An 18,877-nucleotide genomic window follows, 5' to 3' on the forward strand; every position below is an offset into this window, starting at 1 on the left:
TTTACTCAATGAAAACAGAAAATATACCTTAATCTAACATATCTGACGTGTACAGGTGTATTTCCAGTGTGTATCAGGTGTGCTAGTTGTGTGGGGTAAGGATCGTGTCGCCCAAACTTTGTCAACAAACGGAGCGGTGAGTCTTGGCTCGGAGCCCCCCGTGCGGTTTTGAGAATCGAACCCAGGCCGTCTAGATCATCTCTGTTTGACCCCGACCAACATAACTGCATGTAACACAACACGAGCTTTCTCCCGGCGATCTGAAAACTCTGGGTAACCCTGGCCCTCCCTGGATAATACAGCCAACACCTTCTAGATCTGACAACGATGACCTTTTCCACTTCTCGGCGTGCTACGGCGGTTCGACCGAAGATGTCGGCCGGGGGGGTGCGGAGTTGGCCCGCCGGCTGAAAGACTCGGGACGTCTGGCAAATAAACCATGTTGCCGGCCAAACGTTCCAATTCCAGCCCCCAGAGCTGTCTTATTCCAACAATGATGACGTGTGCTCGGTAATAACGTTGGCCACAGGAGGCCCTAGTGACCATTATTATCTATTTTAAGTATTTGTTATTGTTAGTTGGAAGGGGGAGCTAGCTAGGCGTGCATGTCGGATACATATTTGCTCACATTCCAGTAAAGCGTCCCGGCCCCCAAACTCGGGCGATGTTTACTGTCCCATACACCCATAAAATCGTCCTGAACTAACCAGTAACCACACATGTTGGCCTAGGAGAACGCCTGTGCTAAACTTTGGTATGAATTGGGTGCGATTTTTCTGCACATAACTTTCTGTGAGTCCAGCACGGCCCCCAGCACATTCCACTCTCTGTAAACAGTTCTGCTGGGGCAGTGTTTGATGGTGACTGGATAGTTGGGATGGTTTGGGGGCCCTCTGTCCATATTTGAAACTTGAGATCAAACTGGTGGAGACTGGGCCAGCGCTGTTCCATCCTGTTCGATCTGATTGGAGAACGCAACTGGCGCTCGTGTCACGAAATCAACATTAACTCGTTTAATTTGAAGCAACAATCGATTTCAAGACATGACATTAAAATTACACAACCAAAACACTTTAATAATCGCATGTCAGTTTCCAGTTCCAATATTTACGCCTGTATCTGCAAGATTGCTATGTGATATCAATATATCAACATATTTGATATACACAACAAGAGGAACAATGTACAACAAACAAGTGTACCCTAGTTTCGAAAGTTATAACACCTTCCCGCCCCCCTCCCCCCTTACTAGTGTCATCATACAGTAGCGTAATTACAGCAGGTATGGTCCCTGACAAATTTGGTCACACGGCCCATGTAGGCCGGGGGTGACATATAAGTGCAAAAGTTGGCCAGCGAGCTTAACTGCACCCAGGCAGCCCTTATCCTGCATTATCGGCGAAACACTTCTTGGACGGCAGAGCGTTTTATCTGCTGTTGTGAACCCAGTGCAGATGTGGCCATGTAATAGGGCTCCGCTGACAGGCCGGCTAGTTAGGAACCTGGCAAGCCGAGGAACGTTCTGTGTTCATTACTTCCAACTAAAGCAGACATCTCCCAGTCACTGCACTCGGAAGCTTTGAATAAGGGTCGGACGGAACACAAATCAGAACTGACGTTTCCGTCTTGTTTTACGTAATACAGAGGAGTCTGCCATCTTGTGTAGTACACATCGTATTTAAGTGAATGTTGCAGATTCTATATTATAATTTTATTTTGAAAGAAGAGACTTCAACTGGGCTCGAAATAGTCCCTTTCAGAATGCAAATCAAAACTGATGTTTCCATCTAGTTTTACGTAATACACTGGAGTCTGCCATCTTGTGTAGTACATTTTGAATTGTATTGGAGGGAATGTTGTATCCTATAGTTTTATTTTGTAACAAGACACAGTAAAGACAGCCTGACGTACCTACCCTCAGAACACAGATCAAAACGAATGTTTCCGTCTAGTTTTACGCAATACAGAGGAGTCTGCCATCTTGTGTAGTACACATCATATTGGCGTGATTGTTGTGATTAGGTTTTACATGATTTAGTTTTATTCTGAAAGGAGATACAGTATACAGAGCTTGAAATACCTACCTGCAGTAAGCAGAAAAAATTAAGATCGGAGAAAAATGATATGTTCAATTTGCATTTTATCAGGCTAAAAAAAAAAGGTTTGCTATTATGAACCGCATGGGCAGAAAGTGTAAGTGAATTCCTGAATTATTTCAAGTTCTGCAAGAAAAATAGAATTTCCAGTTCTTGAATAGCATCCTCAAGTGGATGTCAATTATTGACAGACAAGAGTTCTACTAAAATTGTGTCATCTTTTTACACATTAGGATTTCCCCGAATCTTAGATTAGTTTATGACTACCTCCAAGACAACTTTTTAATTTTTTTCAGCACTGGTTGGTTTGTGAGTTTGTTGTGGGTTTGCAAGCAGGACGACTTAAACAGTTTTGCATTGATCTTTCCCAATATTGGGTGATAATCAAATTTTGGGAGAGTCCCCTTGTACTAGTTCTCTGTATAGTATATGTATATCTATATAGAGAGAGAGCTATATTGCATGGTATTATGGAGGAGGATAAGCTGTAGATATATTAATTGTTGGTTCTCAGATTTTTTTTAAAATACTGAGTTTAAACATCAACATGGAAACAGAATCTGGGAGGGAAGTCTGTACCTTGGTCCACATTTTATGAAGGAAATTTAAGTGATAAAGTCAAATTCACATTTTCCTCCCAGTCCTCTGTTTTCGTCTTGTCATCTTGCTAAATTTCTACTTTGAAACGTCTGGTTGAACCAAGGATATAGATTGATGTAGCCCAAGGTTTGAGAACCCAAGTAATTTTCCCTGTTTTCATTTTTGTTTCATTCTGGTTATAAAGAAACACAATCATTCTTACAGCCCTTACATTCACATCTATCTTGGTACATTAGAAGTCCAGCTTAACAGAGAGATGAGCATTATCTTTTTACTTTCAGGTATTTAGAAAGTATTCATCTCCGATTGGGTCCAGTTGGGGTCACCATCCACTAAAGTAAACAAACACAGCCAGTGTCCCCTGTCCTGGACCTATTTATATCCTATTTAGGCTGGATTTATGGTAAAACAAGTGGTTGGTGTTATCCTAATGTAATTAGGTCAATTTTGTGTTTCTGAAAAATTGTGATTTCATATCACATAGCTGCGACTGCTGAGCACAACACATAGCAATATTCTGCTGTCCAATAATTTTTCATATCTTAGAATTAAAGATGTTCAATTTTCTTTCAGTGTTTCTCTTTAATTTTTTAGTTTAAAACAAGTGTTTTTTGTCAATTTTGTATGCCTAAAAATTGAGATTGTTTTGCTCTCTTAGAATTTTTGCTATCTTAAAAGTAAGGATATTCAATTTTTAAGCATTTCCCTGTTAAACAAGCATTTCTTGGCCAATTTTGAATGTTTGAAAATTTATACTTTTATACAGCACAGCAGTATTTTACAAAGACAGTTGGTTATATTTCAGTGTTTCAACTTTCTCTATATAATAAGTGGTTTTCTAAATGCGTAACGTAATTAGGGTAATTTTCTATCTGCAGAAGATTACAATTTCTTGAAGGAAAAGTACTTTGGAGGTTCTGGAGTAAAAACATATGGTTCATTTTTCAGTGTTTAGTTCGCAGTTGTCATGCAACACGCTGTATACAAAACATTGGGAAGAGGATTTTCCTGTGGACCTTGAGCATACTTGGAATTGCGCAAATTGGCCTGGTGCTTCTGAATAATTAATGATAAGATCAGGGACTTAACATGGTTTCTAATGTCAAGATGTCAACATCGGCGCTAGTGCGTGTAACATAATAATGTAACATACAGGTTCGGTTTAAGATATATTTTATTATGAAACATACACAACATGACACACAAACTCAAAGGATTACAACTTACAGAATTGCTAAGAATGGGTCAGTCCGGAAAAGAATGTGTATCATTGGCAGGATTCGAATACTTTTTTTGGATCCAGGTTGCTCTCAGCCAAAAGCTAGATTGCCAATGAACATTTCAGGTTGTCACAGGTCCAAGAGTTAGACCATAATGTTGAGTTCTGCAAGTGAATTCTGATACTTTTAGATTTTGAATTATTCAATGTCATTTTAATTAACATGAGTTTACAGATTGTTTGTACTAAGAAAATTTACACATGGAGGAAAAATGTTCGGAGCAAATATGACGATGATTATCAGAGATGTCTTATTCACTCACTCACTAACTCACTCACTCACTCACTCACTCACTCACTCACTCACTCTCTCTCACTCACTCTCTCACTCACTCACCGTTTTATCATCTTCTTTTCCCCATCGTCTGGGGGTTTGATGCTCAATGTATGATTTACCAAATGTAACCAAATGAATTAGAGGGCTTAAAATCATAATTCATATGTGTCAGTAATGCAAAATGTCACCACAAAAATGTAATTGTTTGGACATGACCGAAACAACAAAAATAGTTTTGCTCCCTCACACTCACAGCAATCAATAACGCATCCATGAAAATCAAATTGTCACCCGCTATGTCCATAAGGGCATTGTTCTATATTTGAATATTTCCTGACCGCATTTTCCGCTTACCCTTTTGTAGAGAGATATAGGGTTACATATACCCCCCACAATACTACGTACTGGTATGCCACAATGTCATACGACAGGAATCAGAAAATGGCATACGGTTGTCTTTTTGTGATGATTTTGACAGTGGAATAAAAAAGTATGTTTATCTTGCTAGCGTAGCGTCGCGGGTCAACCAGTGTCAATGTCTGGAACATACGATAAGGTTCAGAACATGGCCGATGGGTTTCGGTTTACCCGGGTCAGATAATTTAGGGATAGGTTGTCACATTGCGCTGACGTCACGGGACGTCGAAGGTTGCAGACTGGGGTTTCTTGGAATATTGATTTGTGTCTCTGATAGTGATTTCACACCAGTCAACTGAACGACACAGTTTGATGTAAAATACTTCTTGCTTAACACAACAAATATTACACCCATAGTCGAGATGAATAAGTTGATGAAGTATTTTGCCGTGTCTTGTTTGTTTGTGACTTTATATAATCGCGGATAACTCGGATTGACCCGTAGGTCATTCTCATTGCCAAATTTGTTTCCTATTTCATGTACAATATATTTGCATAAATGTAAACATGTGTTATCAAGTTAGGCCTAATGACTAAATTTATCCCTCTAGTAGAAAATATCTGCATTACAAAATATCTAGTGTTAGGGTCTGCATGGGCCCAAACAGTATGTACTTGGATTAATTTGCATGTATGATTTGTTATCATAATTGATATTACACCTCTGATATCCCAATGAGAAATTTCTATATTACTCACTAATGATTGTCAAAAAAAATAAGCTAAGTGTATTGGATAGGAGTAACTTACCTGAAAGCCAGGCATATCCATTGAACCAGTATCCCAAGTAGGTGCTAAGTGTTGTTTTCACAATTGTTGTTTTGTTTACTTGTTGGCACGTGTCCCATGTATTTCTCACTTAACCTTTGTTACGCTAAATTAGCAGTGAATAGGTGTCAGTTTAGGGGTGTAATGGATTCACTACTGTACTGGCTTGAAAGTTGAAGCTAGATTTTTTTACCCATTTGGAGTTCCTATATCCACCTTACATTGGTTTCAGCAAGGAGGTTTTGGGCACATTTTATTTACATCTATTATTTATATGTTGTCTATGAATATTCTAATTTTCTTAAAGATTGATTTTTTAATGACATAATGATTGATTTTTTAAAGAATGAAAACAGAAGGCTGGGAGGGAAATTTGAATCTGACTTATTTTTTGCCACCTAGTATTTGCCACCTAAAACTTTGTGCACCATGGTACAGACTTTCTCCTCAATCCCTCACTCTCTGTTTTTGTACTCATTTTCCTTTTCACCATTGTATTCTTGATTTAAAAAAAACAATTAAATCAGTATAGCTTAATAGAAGTTCAGATATTGTAGAAATTGGTTAAGAATTTGAATGAAAAGCTGGGCCAGGCACAATTTAGCTCTGATATCTTTCAAATGTTGAGGAATCACTTTACAAGATCCTTCCCTAAACCACAGCACCCCTAACCCCTTCTGTTCCGCTGTGGTAAAACACAGGGCCTCCCTTACACCCCAGACCTCTGCTATGTGCTTCTGATCTTCGTGTAAATAAGTACAGTAGGATCTAACTACAGCTAAGGTAATAGGAGTCACTGTTGTCCTTACGTGCACTCCCATCTACACTATCTTCAACTGACATTCAGATGTCTCTGTTGTAATAGACACTTCCGCATTGCCATACAACAGGTTCGAAAATGGAGGAAGGCATATTAAATTTATTCCTGTTTCTAGCAATATGAGATTCATAGTACAAGTCTGTAGCCTTTAACATATAGTTTGTGGAATTGCTAGTTACTGTTTATTGTGTGCCATCTTGAAATTTTTTCCTGAAAATTGCGGGTTTTGGATGAGTATTTTGAGCCCCTAACCTCAAGTATAGCTGCCTAGTCTCCAAGCAGATGTTGGGTGAAACCGTGAAAGATCAGAATGACGGTCTCTTAGACTTACCTCAACTGTCAGATACCATCAGAAAATATAAAATATTTCACCCCAACATCTGCTTGTAGATTAGAGCACTGCCTTGGGGAAAGGGGCGGTAAAAGTAATTATGTAATAGCATTTTACAAATATTATACATTCCTGACTAGGGCTGGGTACCTAACTGTAACATCAGGTACAGGTACAGGTGCAGTTGAGATAACAGACCTTCAGGTACATATTTAAGAGTATGTAAGTCTTTTCAGGTACGGTACTGGAACATTGATTTTTTAATATTTTGGACCTGTGTGATTTTTAAAAACTTTGGTTTAGTCAATTTTGTAGTGTTAAACTTATGTAAGGCAACCTACAATTAAAAAGTAGCTATCCTTACATGAACTTTCATGGATCCAAACTTGAAATGACACTTGTTCATTTGAAAACTTTGGCAGTCTTTCCTGTGTAGAGATTTAAACACTCTGCTTGCCAAATGAGATGTCTTTTTGATTTACAACTACTATGTACTTGCCTGGGGGTATGGGCAGCAGTTACCTTGTGCATTCCTGACTTTTGCTCAGAGCTCGAAATATTTGGTGCTTGAACTTTTGTGTACTAAGAACTGGAGTTATGTACCTAATTTTTGACTAGGTGCACCTACATTTCTGTTTATTATGTATATTTAGGTACACTAGCATATTCTTGACATTCAAGAATCAGAAAAAGTGATACTAATAAAACCTTTGTTGTATTATGGTGTAATACTTGTTCAACATGCTGATGATAGACTACTAGTAGATACTGTAATTCTTGTTTCTTTCACTGTAACTTAATGTTCACTGTTTTCACGGTCACCTCTGTACCATGAACTTATCATCACCACGAAAAAAAACTGTTGTTGTTATTTATGAACCTTCACACATCCATTCTATAAATCACTTGCCGCCTGCCACCGTTAAGTTAAAGTTCAGTGAAAATGTTCATTTTCCTTAGTAACCGTGAAGTTTTGCTACCGTGAAGTGAATTACAGTATAAAATTTCAAGATATAAGCTATGAAGAGAGGCTGTTAGGCATTCTACTTAATCTTACATTGTGCATACCAATTCTTTTCTGAGCACCAGTACATCTATTGCTAAAAGTGAATTTCGAGCCCAATGTAACATTGTAGATTGAACATTCCTTACTATTGCTGCAGTGAAATTCGAGTTTTGTGAACTTTCACTTAAAACCACCACTCAGGGTTATGGCATCACAAATGAGACGGCATCCAAACGTACAGGAAACAGCTGTCACCAAGAAAAATATGGTATCCAGCAATGGTGACGGCAGTGCCCTTAAGCCAGGTGCTCAAATGGTAACGTAGTACATCCTGAAAATACTTTCCAGGGCACTTATCCTAAAACAGAAACATTGGGTCATTATTCTATACTTGTACGCTCGTTACAGCACAGGTTATTTTGGGAGAGGCATTACAGTCAAGATTGCACAGACTTATAATGTGATTTAACATAAAGACAACAATGTTATAATGCAAATTGTTTGAAGCCAAAATTAGTCCATTTTTACAATAAAATGAGCAGAGTATTCATGTAGGTACTTGCATGAATCCCCTTGTATAGCTTGATTTTTTAGAAAAAAGTTATTGGTGGATATTCAATTTGAAAGCTATGTGTGCATGTACACAAACCTGTCATTATTGACCATGCTAATTAGAATAAGTACTATTGAGGAAGTTAAGTAGCATTATGACAACTTTGTCGTTTTACTCGGATAATATATGTTTTGTTTTACTGATTTTCAAGTTTGAAGGATTCAGAAAATTTACAACTCTTTTCATGGTTACAAGTGACCCAATTCAGGGGGGATTGTCAAATATTCCTGGCCACAGGCACTACCACACTGGGGCAAAGACATAGCCCAGCTGGTGACTTACTTATTTATGGCAGCTGATGTCTTATATATGGCTTTCTTACTCTTACATGTGTCTGAAAACTTCTAGTCTCTCCTCCAGTTTTAAGCTTGTCACTTTTTACGTACACCTATAAATTATAGTACTCAGCACTTTGACATAAACCTTAACATTTTACCCCTTTGGTCAACTGCAGTACTTGTGTAGCTCAGTATCCAGGGGTTTTAATGGCACAGATCCCAAGCAGTTATAGCAGGTCCTGATGTTGTGCCCATGGGAAAGGCACTTCACCCCTATTTCCTCACTCCGCTCTTCAAAATGAGCACCCTCAGTTCGTTTGAGTTATTGTCATATATTCAAGTTTTGTTACTTCAATTCGAATTGCTTAATGAAAATATGCAGATAATGTTGATTATTTCAGTTTGACCTCTGGCCTCTCCCGATTATCTTTAGTTTTATTACACTTATTTTTGTTTACTTTACTTTACTTTACTTACCTTATTTATTGTATAAGTTTTGTTTCTGTATTTGCTTTTTAATGTTCGGACTCCAGGAAGAATAGTGTACCACTAATGGAGATCCTAATAAAACAAACAAACAAACAAGCACCTAGCTTTGGTTAGGGATGTTCTTCTTGGATGGGACGGAAAATGGAGGTCCTGTACATGTGTTTAAGGAGAGTTAAAGAGCTGATAAGATTAAGGGTCCATCCCACCTTGTGAGTGATTCAAAACCTTACACTGTTACAGTCTGGTCTTTAGGTTGACATCTTGAAAAGGTGACATTATATATCTGTAATTTCACTCCTTCCACAAATGTACAATTCTAGATGTCAAGCAAACAAACAAGGAATGTCAATGAATTAATAAAACACTGTAATTTAGTCTTCAAATTTCTTAATGACGTTTTTTCTGTTCCCATTTCCAGGCTTGCATAGATGACAACATGGTCATGGTGAAGTTTCTGGTGGAGAAGGAGGCTGACATGGAGTACCCTGACAACGAGGGGTGGACGGCCTTACACGCCACCGTCTCCTGTGGGCACCTCGAAATCACACAGTACGTATCAAATTACACAAGCAGTAGGGATGTGTACCATAACGTGACATCAGGTACAGGCACAGAGGTTTAGGTACAGTACCCTGAAAATGAGGGGTTGATGGCCTTTCATGCCACTGTCTCCTGTGGGCACCTGGAAATCACACAGTACGTATTAAAATAGGCACAGAGGTTTAGGTATTGGTACAGGTCCGAACCAGGACCTAATATATACTTGAATAATTTGACAAAGTAACATTGTGGTCTTCAGTAATGCCAGAAACATCTTGATGAACTGTTTACAGAATTGAAAAAGCTGACTTAATTTTCTTTTTATTTCCCATGCTCAATTTCTTTGTGGTAGGATTTGCATGTCTTTGGTCAAATAAATGTATGCTAAATCTATATAGGTAAAGTACATTGATTATCTGGTCTCTAACAACATCCATAAAAAGACGACAAGCAGGCTGAGTTTAGCCTGTCATGAATTAACACAAGGTTCAAGCAGAAATCTATCCTTCACTACTATCATCTGTCAACGTCAAATTTATCAGTCACAAAATCTCAAATATTTCATTTGTCCAAGGTACTGTGCTTATCAGCCTGTTTTGATTTGAAAAACGACCCGTTTTTTATTCCGCCTTGCATATTTGAGAGTATGTACATTATAAATCTAAGACAGCAATGGAAAAGTGTCAACATGTTGTACTGATAATAGATAAGGCAAGTGGTCCCATAACCACAGTGCGACTATATGCTCAAGCAAGGATGTTCCACAAAGATGTAACCTTCTCCCTGCTGCCTCACCTAGTAGACAATGTAAATTTTGATCTAGAAAATGTCACATTTTTAACATTTGGGATGACTAGGGATGACTCTTACCATAACATTGTAGTACTACTCGTCTGAAGGCTTACAAAAGTTAAAGAAATGTTTGTTCATCCCCCAGGTATCTTATCGGGAACGGTGCCGATCTGTTTGCTGTTCGTTGATTTAGAAAATAATTTCACATTTTTAACATTGGAATGCTAGGGGTGACTCTAACCATAGTATTGTACACGTCTGAAGGCTTACAAAGGTTAAAGAAATGTTCATTCATCCCCCCAGGTACCTTATCGAGAACGGTGCAGATCTGTCAGCTGTGAACAACGAAGGAGAAACGCCTCTGGACCTTGCGGAGGATGAAGAGATGGAGCAGCTCATACACAAGTTTGTGGAACAACAAAGTGAGTAAATGTTACAAACAAGGGCCACACTGTAGGCTTGTACCAGGGCTGGAAATACTGGGTTAATAGGCACTTTTGTGCACCCAAAATTGGGTACAAACCTGGCGTAACCGTTAGCTATAGGGTGTTTGGCCCAGCACCCAGAGGTCCTGGGTTTGAATCCCCTGACATGCCACCGTTGTTGTGCCCTTGGGAAAAGTACTAATAACACAAATTTGCTCACTCCACCCAGGTGTAAAAATGGGTCCCTGACTTTGGTTGGGGATGTACTAAGTAAAAGACAGTGGAAGGAGAGAGATGGGCTCCACCTTCCAATACCGTGCCCTAAACACAGTGGATAACATCCTACTGCCCCTATGACCTCAAAAATGCTATGGGACTACCTTTACCTTACCAACCTTTTTGCAAACCTCCTCTGTTTCTAAATTTGCCACAGGCATCGATCTTGAAGCGGCGCGGCGCGAGGAAGAGCGACGGATGATCGAGGACGCCAACCAATGGCTGAACAGCCGCGTCATCAAGGAGAAGAAGCACAGCAAGTCAGGAGCCTCCGCGCTGCATGTGGCAGCAGCCAAGGGCTACATCAAAGTCATGCAGTAAGTAATGGAACAGTTAGTAGTAGTAGTAGTAGTAGTTACTGTAGTAGTAGTAGCAGTAGTAGTAGTTACTGTAGTAGTAGTAGTTACTGTAGTAGTAGTAGTAGCAGTAGTAGTAGTTACTGTAGTAGCAGCAGCCAAGGGCTACATCAAAGTCATGCAGTAAGTAATGGAACAGTTAGTAGTAGTAGTAGTAGTTACTGTAGTAGTAGTAGTAGCCTCCGCACCACACGTAGCAGCAGCCAAGGGCTACATCAAAGTCATGCAGTAAGTAATGGAACAGGTAGTAGTAGTAGTAGTAGTAGTAGTTACTGCAGTAGTAGTAGCCTCCGCGCTACATGTGGCAGCAGCCAAGGGCTACATCAAAGTCATGCAGTAAGTAATGGAACAGGTAGTAGTAGTAGTAGTAGTAGTAGTTACTGTGGTAGTAGTAGCCTCCGCACCACACGTAGCAGCAGCCAAGGGCTACATCAAAGTCATGCAGTAAGTAATGGAACAGGTAGTAGTACTAGTAGTAGTAGTAGTAGTAGTTACTGTGGTAGTAGTAGCCTCCGCACCACACGTAGCAGCAGCCAAGGGCTACATCAAAGTCATGCAGTAAGTAATGGAACATTTAGTAGTAGTAGTAGTAGTAGTTACTGTAGTAGTAGTAGCCTCCGCGCTACATGTGGCAGCAGCCAAGGGCTACATCAAAGTCATGCAGTAAGTAATGGAACAGTTAGTAGTAGTAGTAGTAGTAGTTACTGTAGTAGTAGTAGCCTCCGCGCTACATGTGGCAGCAGCCAAGGGCTACATCAAAGTCATGCAGTAAGGGAACACTGTTCTGGCCTTTTTTGTTGTTGATAATGTTAATGTTTATACAAGAAGACTTGAGTATAGAAACTAGGAATGTTTGCAAGTTGAATTGTTTGAATCCTGTCTATTGTTGTCTATGTCTTTGTGACAAAATTGTTGGTTCAGCAAGTAAAGAAATGCCCTCCAAAATGTAAGTATTTTGTTTGCATCAAGTGCAATCTTGGTAGAACAGACTTTTCATTGAGAAAGTTCACAGAAAATTGGGGAAGTCGGGTTGTCCTTTTCATTTTTTGTGCCTTTCACTTTTTGTCTCACCCTTTCACATGCTGTGTTTATTGTTTGAAAGACCTCCATTAGCGAGAGTACATAGTACATATTATACGGTCTGACACTTTTATTTTATGTCTTACCCTTTAATGTGTCTTACCCTTTTCCTTGAGGTGTCCTTGGCACTTTCACTTTTCATGTCTTACACTTTCACTTTTCGTGTCTCCCAGATTGCTGATCCAGGCCGGGGTTCCCATCAACGCTGTGGACAACGACGGCTGGACTCCGCTTCACGCCGCGGCGCACTGGGGCCAGAAGGAGGCCTGTGAGGTGCTGGCAGAGAGCATGTGCAACATGAACATAGCCAACTATGCTGTAAGTGTTACTAAGTGGTAGCCACTAGTATAGCAGAGCAACGACATGATGTTCACTCTCTGATTGGCTGGTCAGAACTGTTGTAGATAGACCTGTGGTGGTGATTTTAAGTTCACGGTAAAGAGAGCATGTGCAACATGAACATAGCCAACTATGCTGTAAGTGTTACTTTTAATAGTTGTGGCCACTATTATAGGAGAGCAAGGATGAGATGTGCACTCCTCATCTTGCTTGCCTGGTCAGAACTGTTGTAGATAGACAGGGGTCTCTCTCCTTTATTGATACCTAATCAGTTAAAGATGTGAGGTGGCCCTGTCATAGGACCACTTTGAACAGTACTAGCCATCTTCCTGTTGTCACAGCTAAACATCTTGCAACATCTGAATGTGCTCTCGACATGAGCACTCATGGCTTTTAATTTTTTTTCTCATCTTGATATAGTGTAGGAAAACGTTATCGTTGGCTTAGTTTTGCAGTGACACCTCTACAAATATGCATTACCATTTGGTTGATGATTGTACTAGAGAACTCTTTCCACCACAAACTTAAACACAGCAAAAACCTTCTGTTCTCTCTTACTTCGAACCACTATTATAATAAAACCAAACAAATTTACAGTACCTTCTAACAATCTGTTAATTTGAATGCACTTGCTTTCTGTTTCTATCAATTCTTTTTTTTTAGATTATCAAGTATTCACGACAAACTCTTGTATTTTTTTTCTCTCCTCAGGGGCAATCACCGTTTGACATAGCAGATGTAGACGTTCTACCATATTTAGAAGAACTCAAGAAAAGACAGGCCACTGTGAGTATCACTGTTCTTGATACTTCCTCAGTCTAACATTGTATAGTTATATATAGTATTATAATCCCTCACTTTACCCAATGTTTTCTCATCCTATGAAATTGTAAACAGTTTTTTTCATGGTCAACCATATGATTGTATAATATTATCATCTTTTTACATACATTTGGACCATGAATGATAATAAGACTGATGAATGTGATACAGATTGTACATGATTTATATTAAGGTACATTAGATTGGATTAGATTAGAGTAGATTGAAAAACATGTGATTTTGATATCCTGAACATTGAAGCCGTTTTGTTTTCAGATGAAGAAAGAGCGTCCAGCGGAGAAGCCGGTGATAGACATTACCAATGAGCACGAAAAGGCGCCGCTCAAGAGAAGGTATTGTATAAAATTAATGTAGAAACACTTTCACTCTGCAAGGAACAAAGAAGGTGGTGACATGTTTTCTAATTTAAAACTATCACGCTCACGAATTCTTTAGAAGGAAACTCTATTAAAGACACTTAGAGAAGGAAATGTAGCTCAGTGAGTGAGCTTGATGTTTCTGATTTAGGGAAAGGAGTTGCTTTTACATGTAACTGGTAACTCATGATCAAGTGGCTTTGGTATGTAGTAATCCAAATTGACTCTTATTTTGTGATGAGGGTTTGGAAGAAGACTGCAGGAGGATGCTGGGTAGGTCAAAGGTTAAAGGAGATGGCACATGTTAAACTGGCTCATAATTAGGTGAGGTATCTCAAAAGATGAAAAGGAAAGAAACTTTTTGAATGACACATTGTCAGTTTACAAATATCTCTTTTAGAAAATACTGGTGTTTAACTACGCTGGGTTAGTCATCTGGACAGACACCGGTGTCTTGTACAGAACTCCTGTCATAGGAAACAGAAATCTGTACCAGTTAGAAAAGCTTTCCAAAGACACATTGATGATTTATACAGGCTTTGGCTTGTTATCTTGACAGACAACGAGAGAGTTTTGTTTGGTAACTAAGTTTGCAAAGATCAGCTATCATAGAAAATAGGATGATAAACTGCCCAGAGTAATATATTTGGACAGATGAATAGAAGATAGCTTTTTGAAAGACACACTGGTACATACACGAATAGCTTATACAGATCACCTGTATAGGGAAATAGAAAAGCGTGCCCTTCTCTCTGCTATATTTCTGTCCTGCATACACAGTCCACTTCCCGCTGGCATTGACCTTACCTTGACTGTTTTTTCAGCGTGGGCTCGCAGTCAGCCCCTTTCTCTTCTTACAATGGGCCCGCGGACACCGAGCTGAGGTAACGTGCCCAGACACGCCGTTGTAGGCTAGCCAGTGTCCACGTCCGATCCAACATTTCTGTCTAGAAACTGTAGACTTATTTACAAGCACTGCAGCTGCATCAACCACTCTGTTACCGGTAATAAAAAAACAACACTAATACGTAGCTGCCCTGTTAGTACTTAAAATAATTTCATCAGGTTGGTAGAACATAGGATATTTGGAGTTTCTTTTAACACAACCAGGTAATCTCACCTGCTGACGTTTCGGTGTCTGTCAGACACCTTCTTCAGAGCTTCTGACTGGAGTACTGCTTCTCACCGCTATAATTAGCCGATGTAGGTGGCGCTTTTGCGGCGAGAATGTACAAGCTCAGCCACATTTGGGATTAAGTTCTCGCCGCAAGAGCGCCACCTACATCGGCTACTTAAAGCGGTGAGAAGCAGTACTCCAGTCAGAAGCTCTGAAGAAGGTGTCTGACAGACACCGAAACGTCAGCAGGTGAGATTACCTGGTTGTGTTAAAAGAAACTCCAAATATCCTATGCCCTGTTAGTAGTTAAATGTATCCGCTTCTTTTTATTCAAGATTTGGAATAACCCGACAGAGAAGTTGTTTCTAACCATGACCTATGAGAACACTTATCTGACAGAATTCAGTCTGCTTTGAATGCTTGCGACAATGAAAATTGTATCTACACAGAATTCACTCAAAGTCAGGCATCTTGCAAATGAAAATACAGGCCACCAGTCACATTAAGTTTGTTAAAACATGAATTCAGAAAAGGTGTAAAATTAGGAACATGGGCCTTCAAAATACCAGATGCAGGAATCTTCTATTCTTTGATTTGATTTTGAAATTCTATTGCCTTTTCGGTTAGTCAGATGTGAGAAAGGTTTTGTCCAGTGTGACCCAGCGGAGCATGGCTTCTTTTAAACAAAACCCAGCAACTATAAATTGGTTGTCGCTAAACTAACTAAACCTCTCAGCTGGTTAGTGGATAGAGGAAAGCTTATAGCATGACTTGCTTGAAGTCTGAGAAAGCAAAATGTTTTGACGCATGTGCACGTTTTGAATTTTTTTAAGAACATAAAGAACTTGCTCGAGTACATGAAAGAAAGCCTCAGAAAGTACATACCATCTTGTGCGTGTAGTTCGTGTTTATAATGTGGAAATTGCATCTGATACATGTTTTTGGCCACACCTCGGGAGCATAGGCATTTATTATTTTGTGTTTTGGTAGTGGCTCTGTCTGCAGCTGCAGTGCATTGTTGTAAACCTCGTATAACGTGACGTCGTCAGTGTCCGGAACTAGTCCTTAGCCTGTGACTAAAAAAACGTCAACAACAACAAAAGTTTACCATATATAGACGATCCGCTCATCTCATAACAGTGGGTCTCATGGGCCAGTCATCTCAGCTCATATCTGACTCTCCTGTGTTTAACTCCGTGCCAGAAAAAAGATCTTCCTCTCAACCAGGCCTGTAGCTTGTATAAGTTGGTTCACGGTAAGTTTAAACTTACTGCACATACGTAGCGGGGTGTATTGTTGGTAATGATTGGTCAAAATTGAAGCCCTCTGAGACAAAGAAAAGTCATGTCTGGACATGTATCAAGCATGGTCAAGACAAGAACTGTTTATTACAAGTTAGGGGCCTTCACCTTTGACAGTTTACCCTCAATACATCTTGCTGTGCATGTGCAGTTTAAACAGTGAACCAGCATATTAGGCAATACGCAAGCAAGAGCTCTGGCAAATGGTGTACAGTTTGTCCTTTTTGGGGCATTTGTCACCAGGCATGTTACCAGCCAATCAAGTCACCTCTTTTGCTCAAGAGGCAATGTGATTGGCTGGTAGCCTAACTGGTTACAACAGGTAACCAGCCAATCACAGTGCTTCTTGGCCAAAAGAGGTTTCATGATTGGCAGGTAGCCTAACTGGTAACAGCAGGTAACCAGCCAATCACATTGCCTCTCGAAGAAAAGATGCAATATGATTGGCTGGTAGCCTAACTGGGAGTATCTGATCATGATTGGCTGACAGCTGCCCAACACATAAAACCTCAAAAGGACAGATTATAGGCCATTTTGCCAGGGCCATTCCTTGCATCAATTTCATAACACAAGCTTCAGTCCTGGTAGAAAAGGATAGAAAAAAATCTGCATGCCTTCCTGACTGTGTAGATACACTAGAGACTCTTAGTTCCGATTTCAAGCTGCGATTTTACAGGTTGGACTGACTGATAAAGGCACTAGCTCTCATCCTCGCCTCTGTGTAGAACCATAGTCCACCTCATCTCTCGTGGGTTCCCTCGGCAAACTGTAGCTTGTTCTGTACATTTACCCACTGACTTACCATGCAGAAGTTGTCTTCATAATGCATTGAATTTATACATGTATGTACTCATTATGGTCAGGTAAGATATTGAGGTATAAAAATGTATTTACAGTCAAACCTGTACAAGAAGACCACTCGGGACAAATAAAATCTGGTCTATGTGGACAGGTGGTCACAATAGACAGGATTCTTAATGCTTGTGTCAATGAAAAAAAATATCTAGGGGACCACCAAAAATTTGTCACATTGGCCCAAGGTGGTTCTTATGTAGAGGGGGTCACTTGTACAGGTTTGACTGTTGGAAATGTTTTACAAAGGTGATTGTTGTGTTTTGTGTAATTATAATGCAGATGCTATTAATGACAATCTATCAATGTCTTTCTTTTAATTGCTGTCTGATTAAATAATTAACAGCTTATTGAAATGATTCTAGAAAGGTGATTCAAGAGAAGGATATCTTTTAATTATGCACATAATAATTGAGTTGGAGTTCCCATTGTTGTTGCCATTATATTCCGTCGTATGTATCTTCATACTAAAAATTGTGTATTGCTCCAAGGTTTTCCATTCAATACACCAATGGTTATGAATATGTCATAACTTTAAAGTTGTTAAACAAACAAGAGCACAGCATCGTTCTGTGTTGCTGTCCTACTAATGTCTAATTTTGGATGGCATTATCAACCTTTTAGTAGGTCGAAGTGTTAAAATAGATGTCAATGGGAATTAACAACAATGCTGTATGAAGGATTTTTTTGGCGACGCCTTAGGGGCGTAGCCCTTTTTCAGCTGTAAATCTTCCCTACCAATTTTGAGGGTCACACTGCTGTGTAGAGGTGACGAAGCTGGGACAAATGGCTCAGAATTTGAAGGAAAAAAAAAATTGAAGAACTTTTTGTAAGCAAAGTTTGAGACTGGGCCACACTACTGTGTGGAGGTGTAAAATACAAAATTAAGAAAAATGACTAAAACTTAAAAAAAAAAACTTTTTTCCAGGACCTCTGTGTCGAGGATAAGTCTGAAGGACAAGACATCCTTCATGCAGGACATCTCGGAGGAGCGGCGGACGCTAGAGTCCAGCATCTTAAAGAAAAACAAAAAGCAGGCGTCCAGCTCGGAGGAGTCTTCCAGCGAGGAGTCATCCGTAGAAACCAACAGCGAGGATGAAGGTAGAGTGACCGGAAAATTCAATTGAAATAGTTGAAAATAAACACAAAAATAATTTGTCATAACAAGAAGTCTAAGGTTCAGATTCAGTAAAATGCATACTTAAGCTAATCTGTTATGAAATGAAATAAAAAAAAGTTATGAAAGATTATTAGACAGGTGTATTTAGATTCGATATCGAGCAAAACATTGTTTAACAAATTGCTAGATAATTTTTACAAAATCCTCTATCAAAGGATCTTTTTTCTCAGAAGAGGGGAAATTGGCAAAATTGATGATGATGGCTGCTTCTTCGCTTCCGAAGATCACTGGCAAAATTACCACCAACATATTAACCTTTTCCGAAACTGAGTTGTTGTTTTTTTGTTTGCAGGAGTGAATAAGGAACGAAGGACAGGAGGGGGGGTGACTCTAACCCGCATCACTCCCGCAGGCACCAACCAGGTACGTCTTTGGACACCTATAGTAAGGCCAGGGGGCCTCAGGTGAATTCAGGTCATAAAAGGTTTTATGGTAATTTGAGGTTC

The 18,877-nt window shown here is 39.5% G+C and overlaps 1 protein-coding gene across 7 annotated transcripts in view; it reads left to right on the forward strand.

The window, feature by feature from the left end:
- The window catches only part of LOC136422296 (protein phosphatase 1 regulatory subunit 12A-like), a 43,767-nt gene that overhangs the window by 524 nt on the left and 24,366 nt on the right, over positions 1 to 18,877 (forward strand). For 5 of the 7 annotated variants that reach the window (XM_066409968.1, XM_066409962.1, XM_066409965.1 and 2 more), the window contains exons 2-10: positions 9,393 to 9,523; positions 10,610 to 10,728; positions 11,165 to 11,324; positions 12,617 to 12,761; positions 13,494 to 13,568; positions 13,881 to 13,957; positions 14,806 to 14,865; positions 18,180 to 18,352; positions 18,724 to 18,794. In XM_066409968.1, the coding sequence (XP_066266065.1) occupies positions 9,393 to 9,523; positions 10,610 to 10,728; positions 11,165 to 11,324; positions 12,617 to 12,761; positions 13,494 to 13,568; positions 13,881 to 13,957; positions 14,806 to 14,865; positions 18,180 to 18,352; positions 18,724 to 18,794 (1,011 nt within the window). Of the gene's footprint in view, positions 1 to 9,392; positions 9,524 to 9,606; positions 9,671 to 10,609; positions 10,729 to 11,164; positions 11,325 to 12,616; positions 12,762 to 13,493; positions 13,569 to 13,880; positions 13,958 to 14,805; positions 14,866 to 18,179; positions 18,353 to 18,723; positions 18,795 to 18,877 lie in introns of those variants that run through there. The other 2 variants (XM_066409967.1, XM_066409963.1) reach the window with 2 other exon arrangements.

Source organism: Branchiostoma lanceolatum, chromosome 16 (genome assembly GCF_035083965.1).
Source record: "Branchiostoma lanceolatum isolate klBraLanc5 chromosome 16, klBraLanc5.hap2, whole genome shotgun sequence".
Taxonomy (NCBI): Eukaryota; Metazoa; Chordata; class Leptocardii; order Amphioxiformes; family Branchiostomatidae; genus Branchiostoma; species Branchiostoma lanceolatum.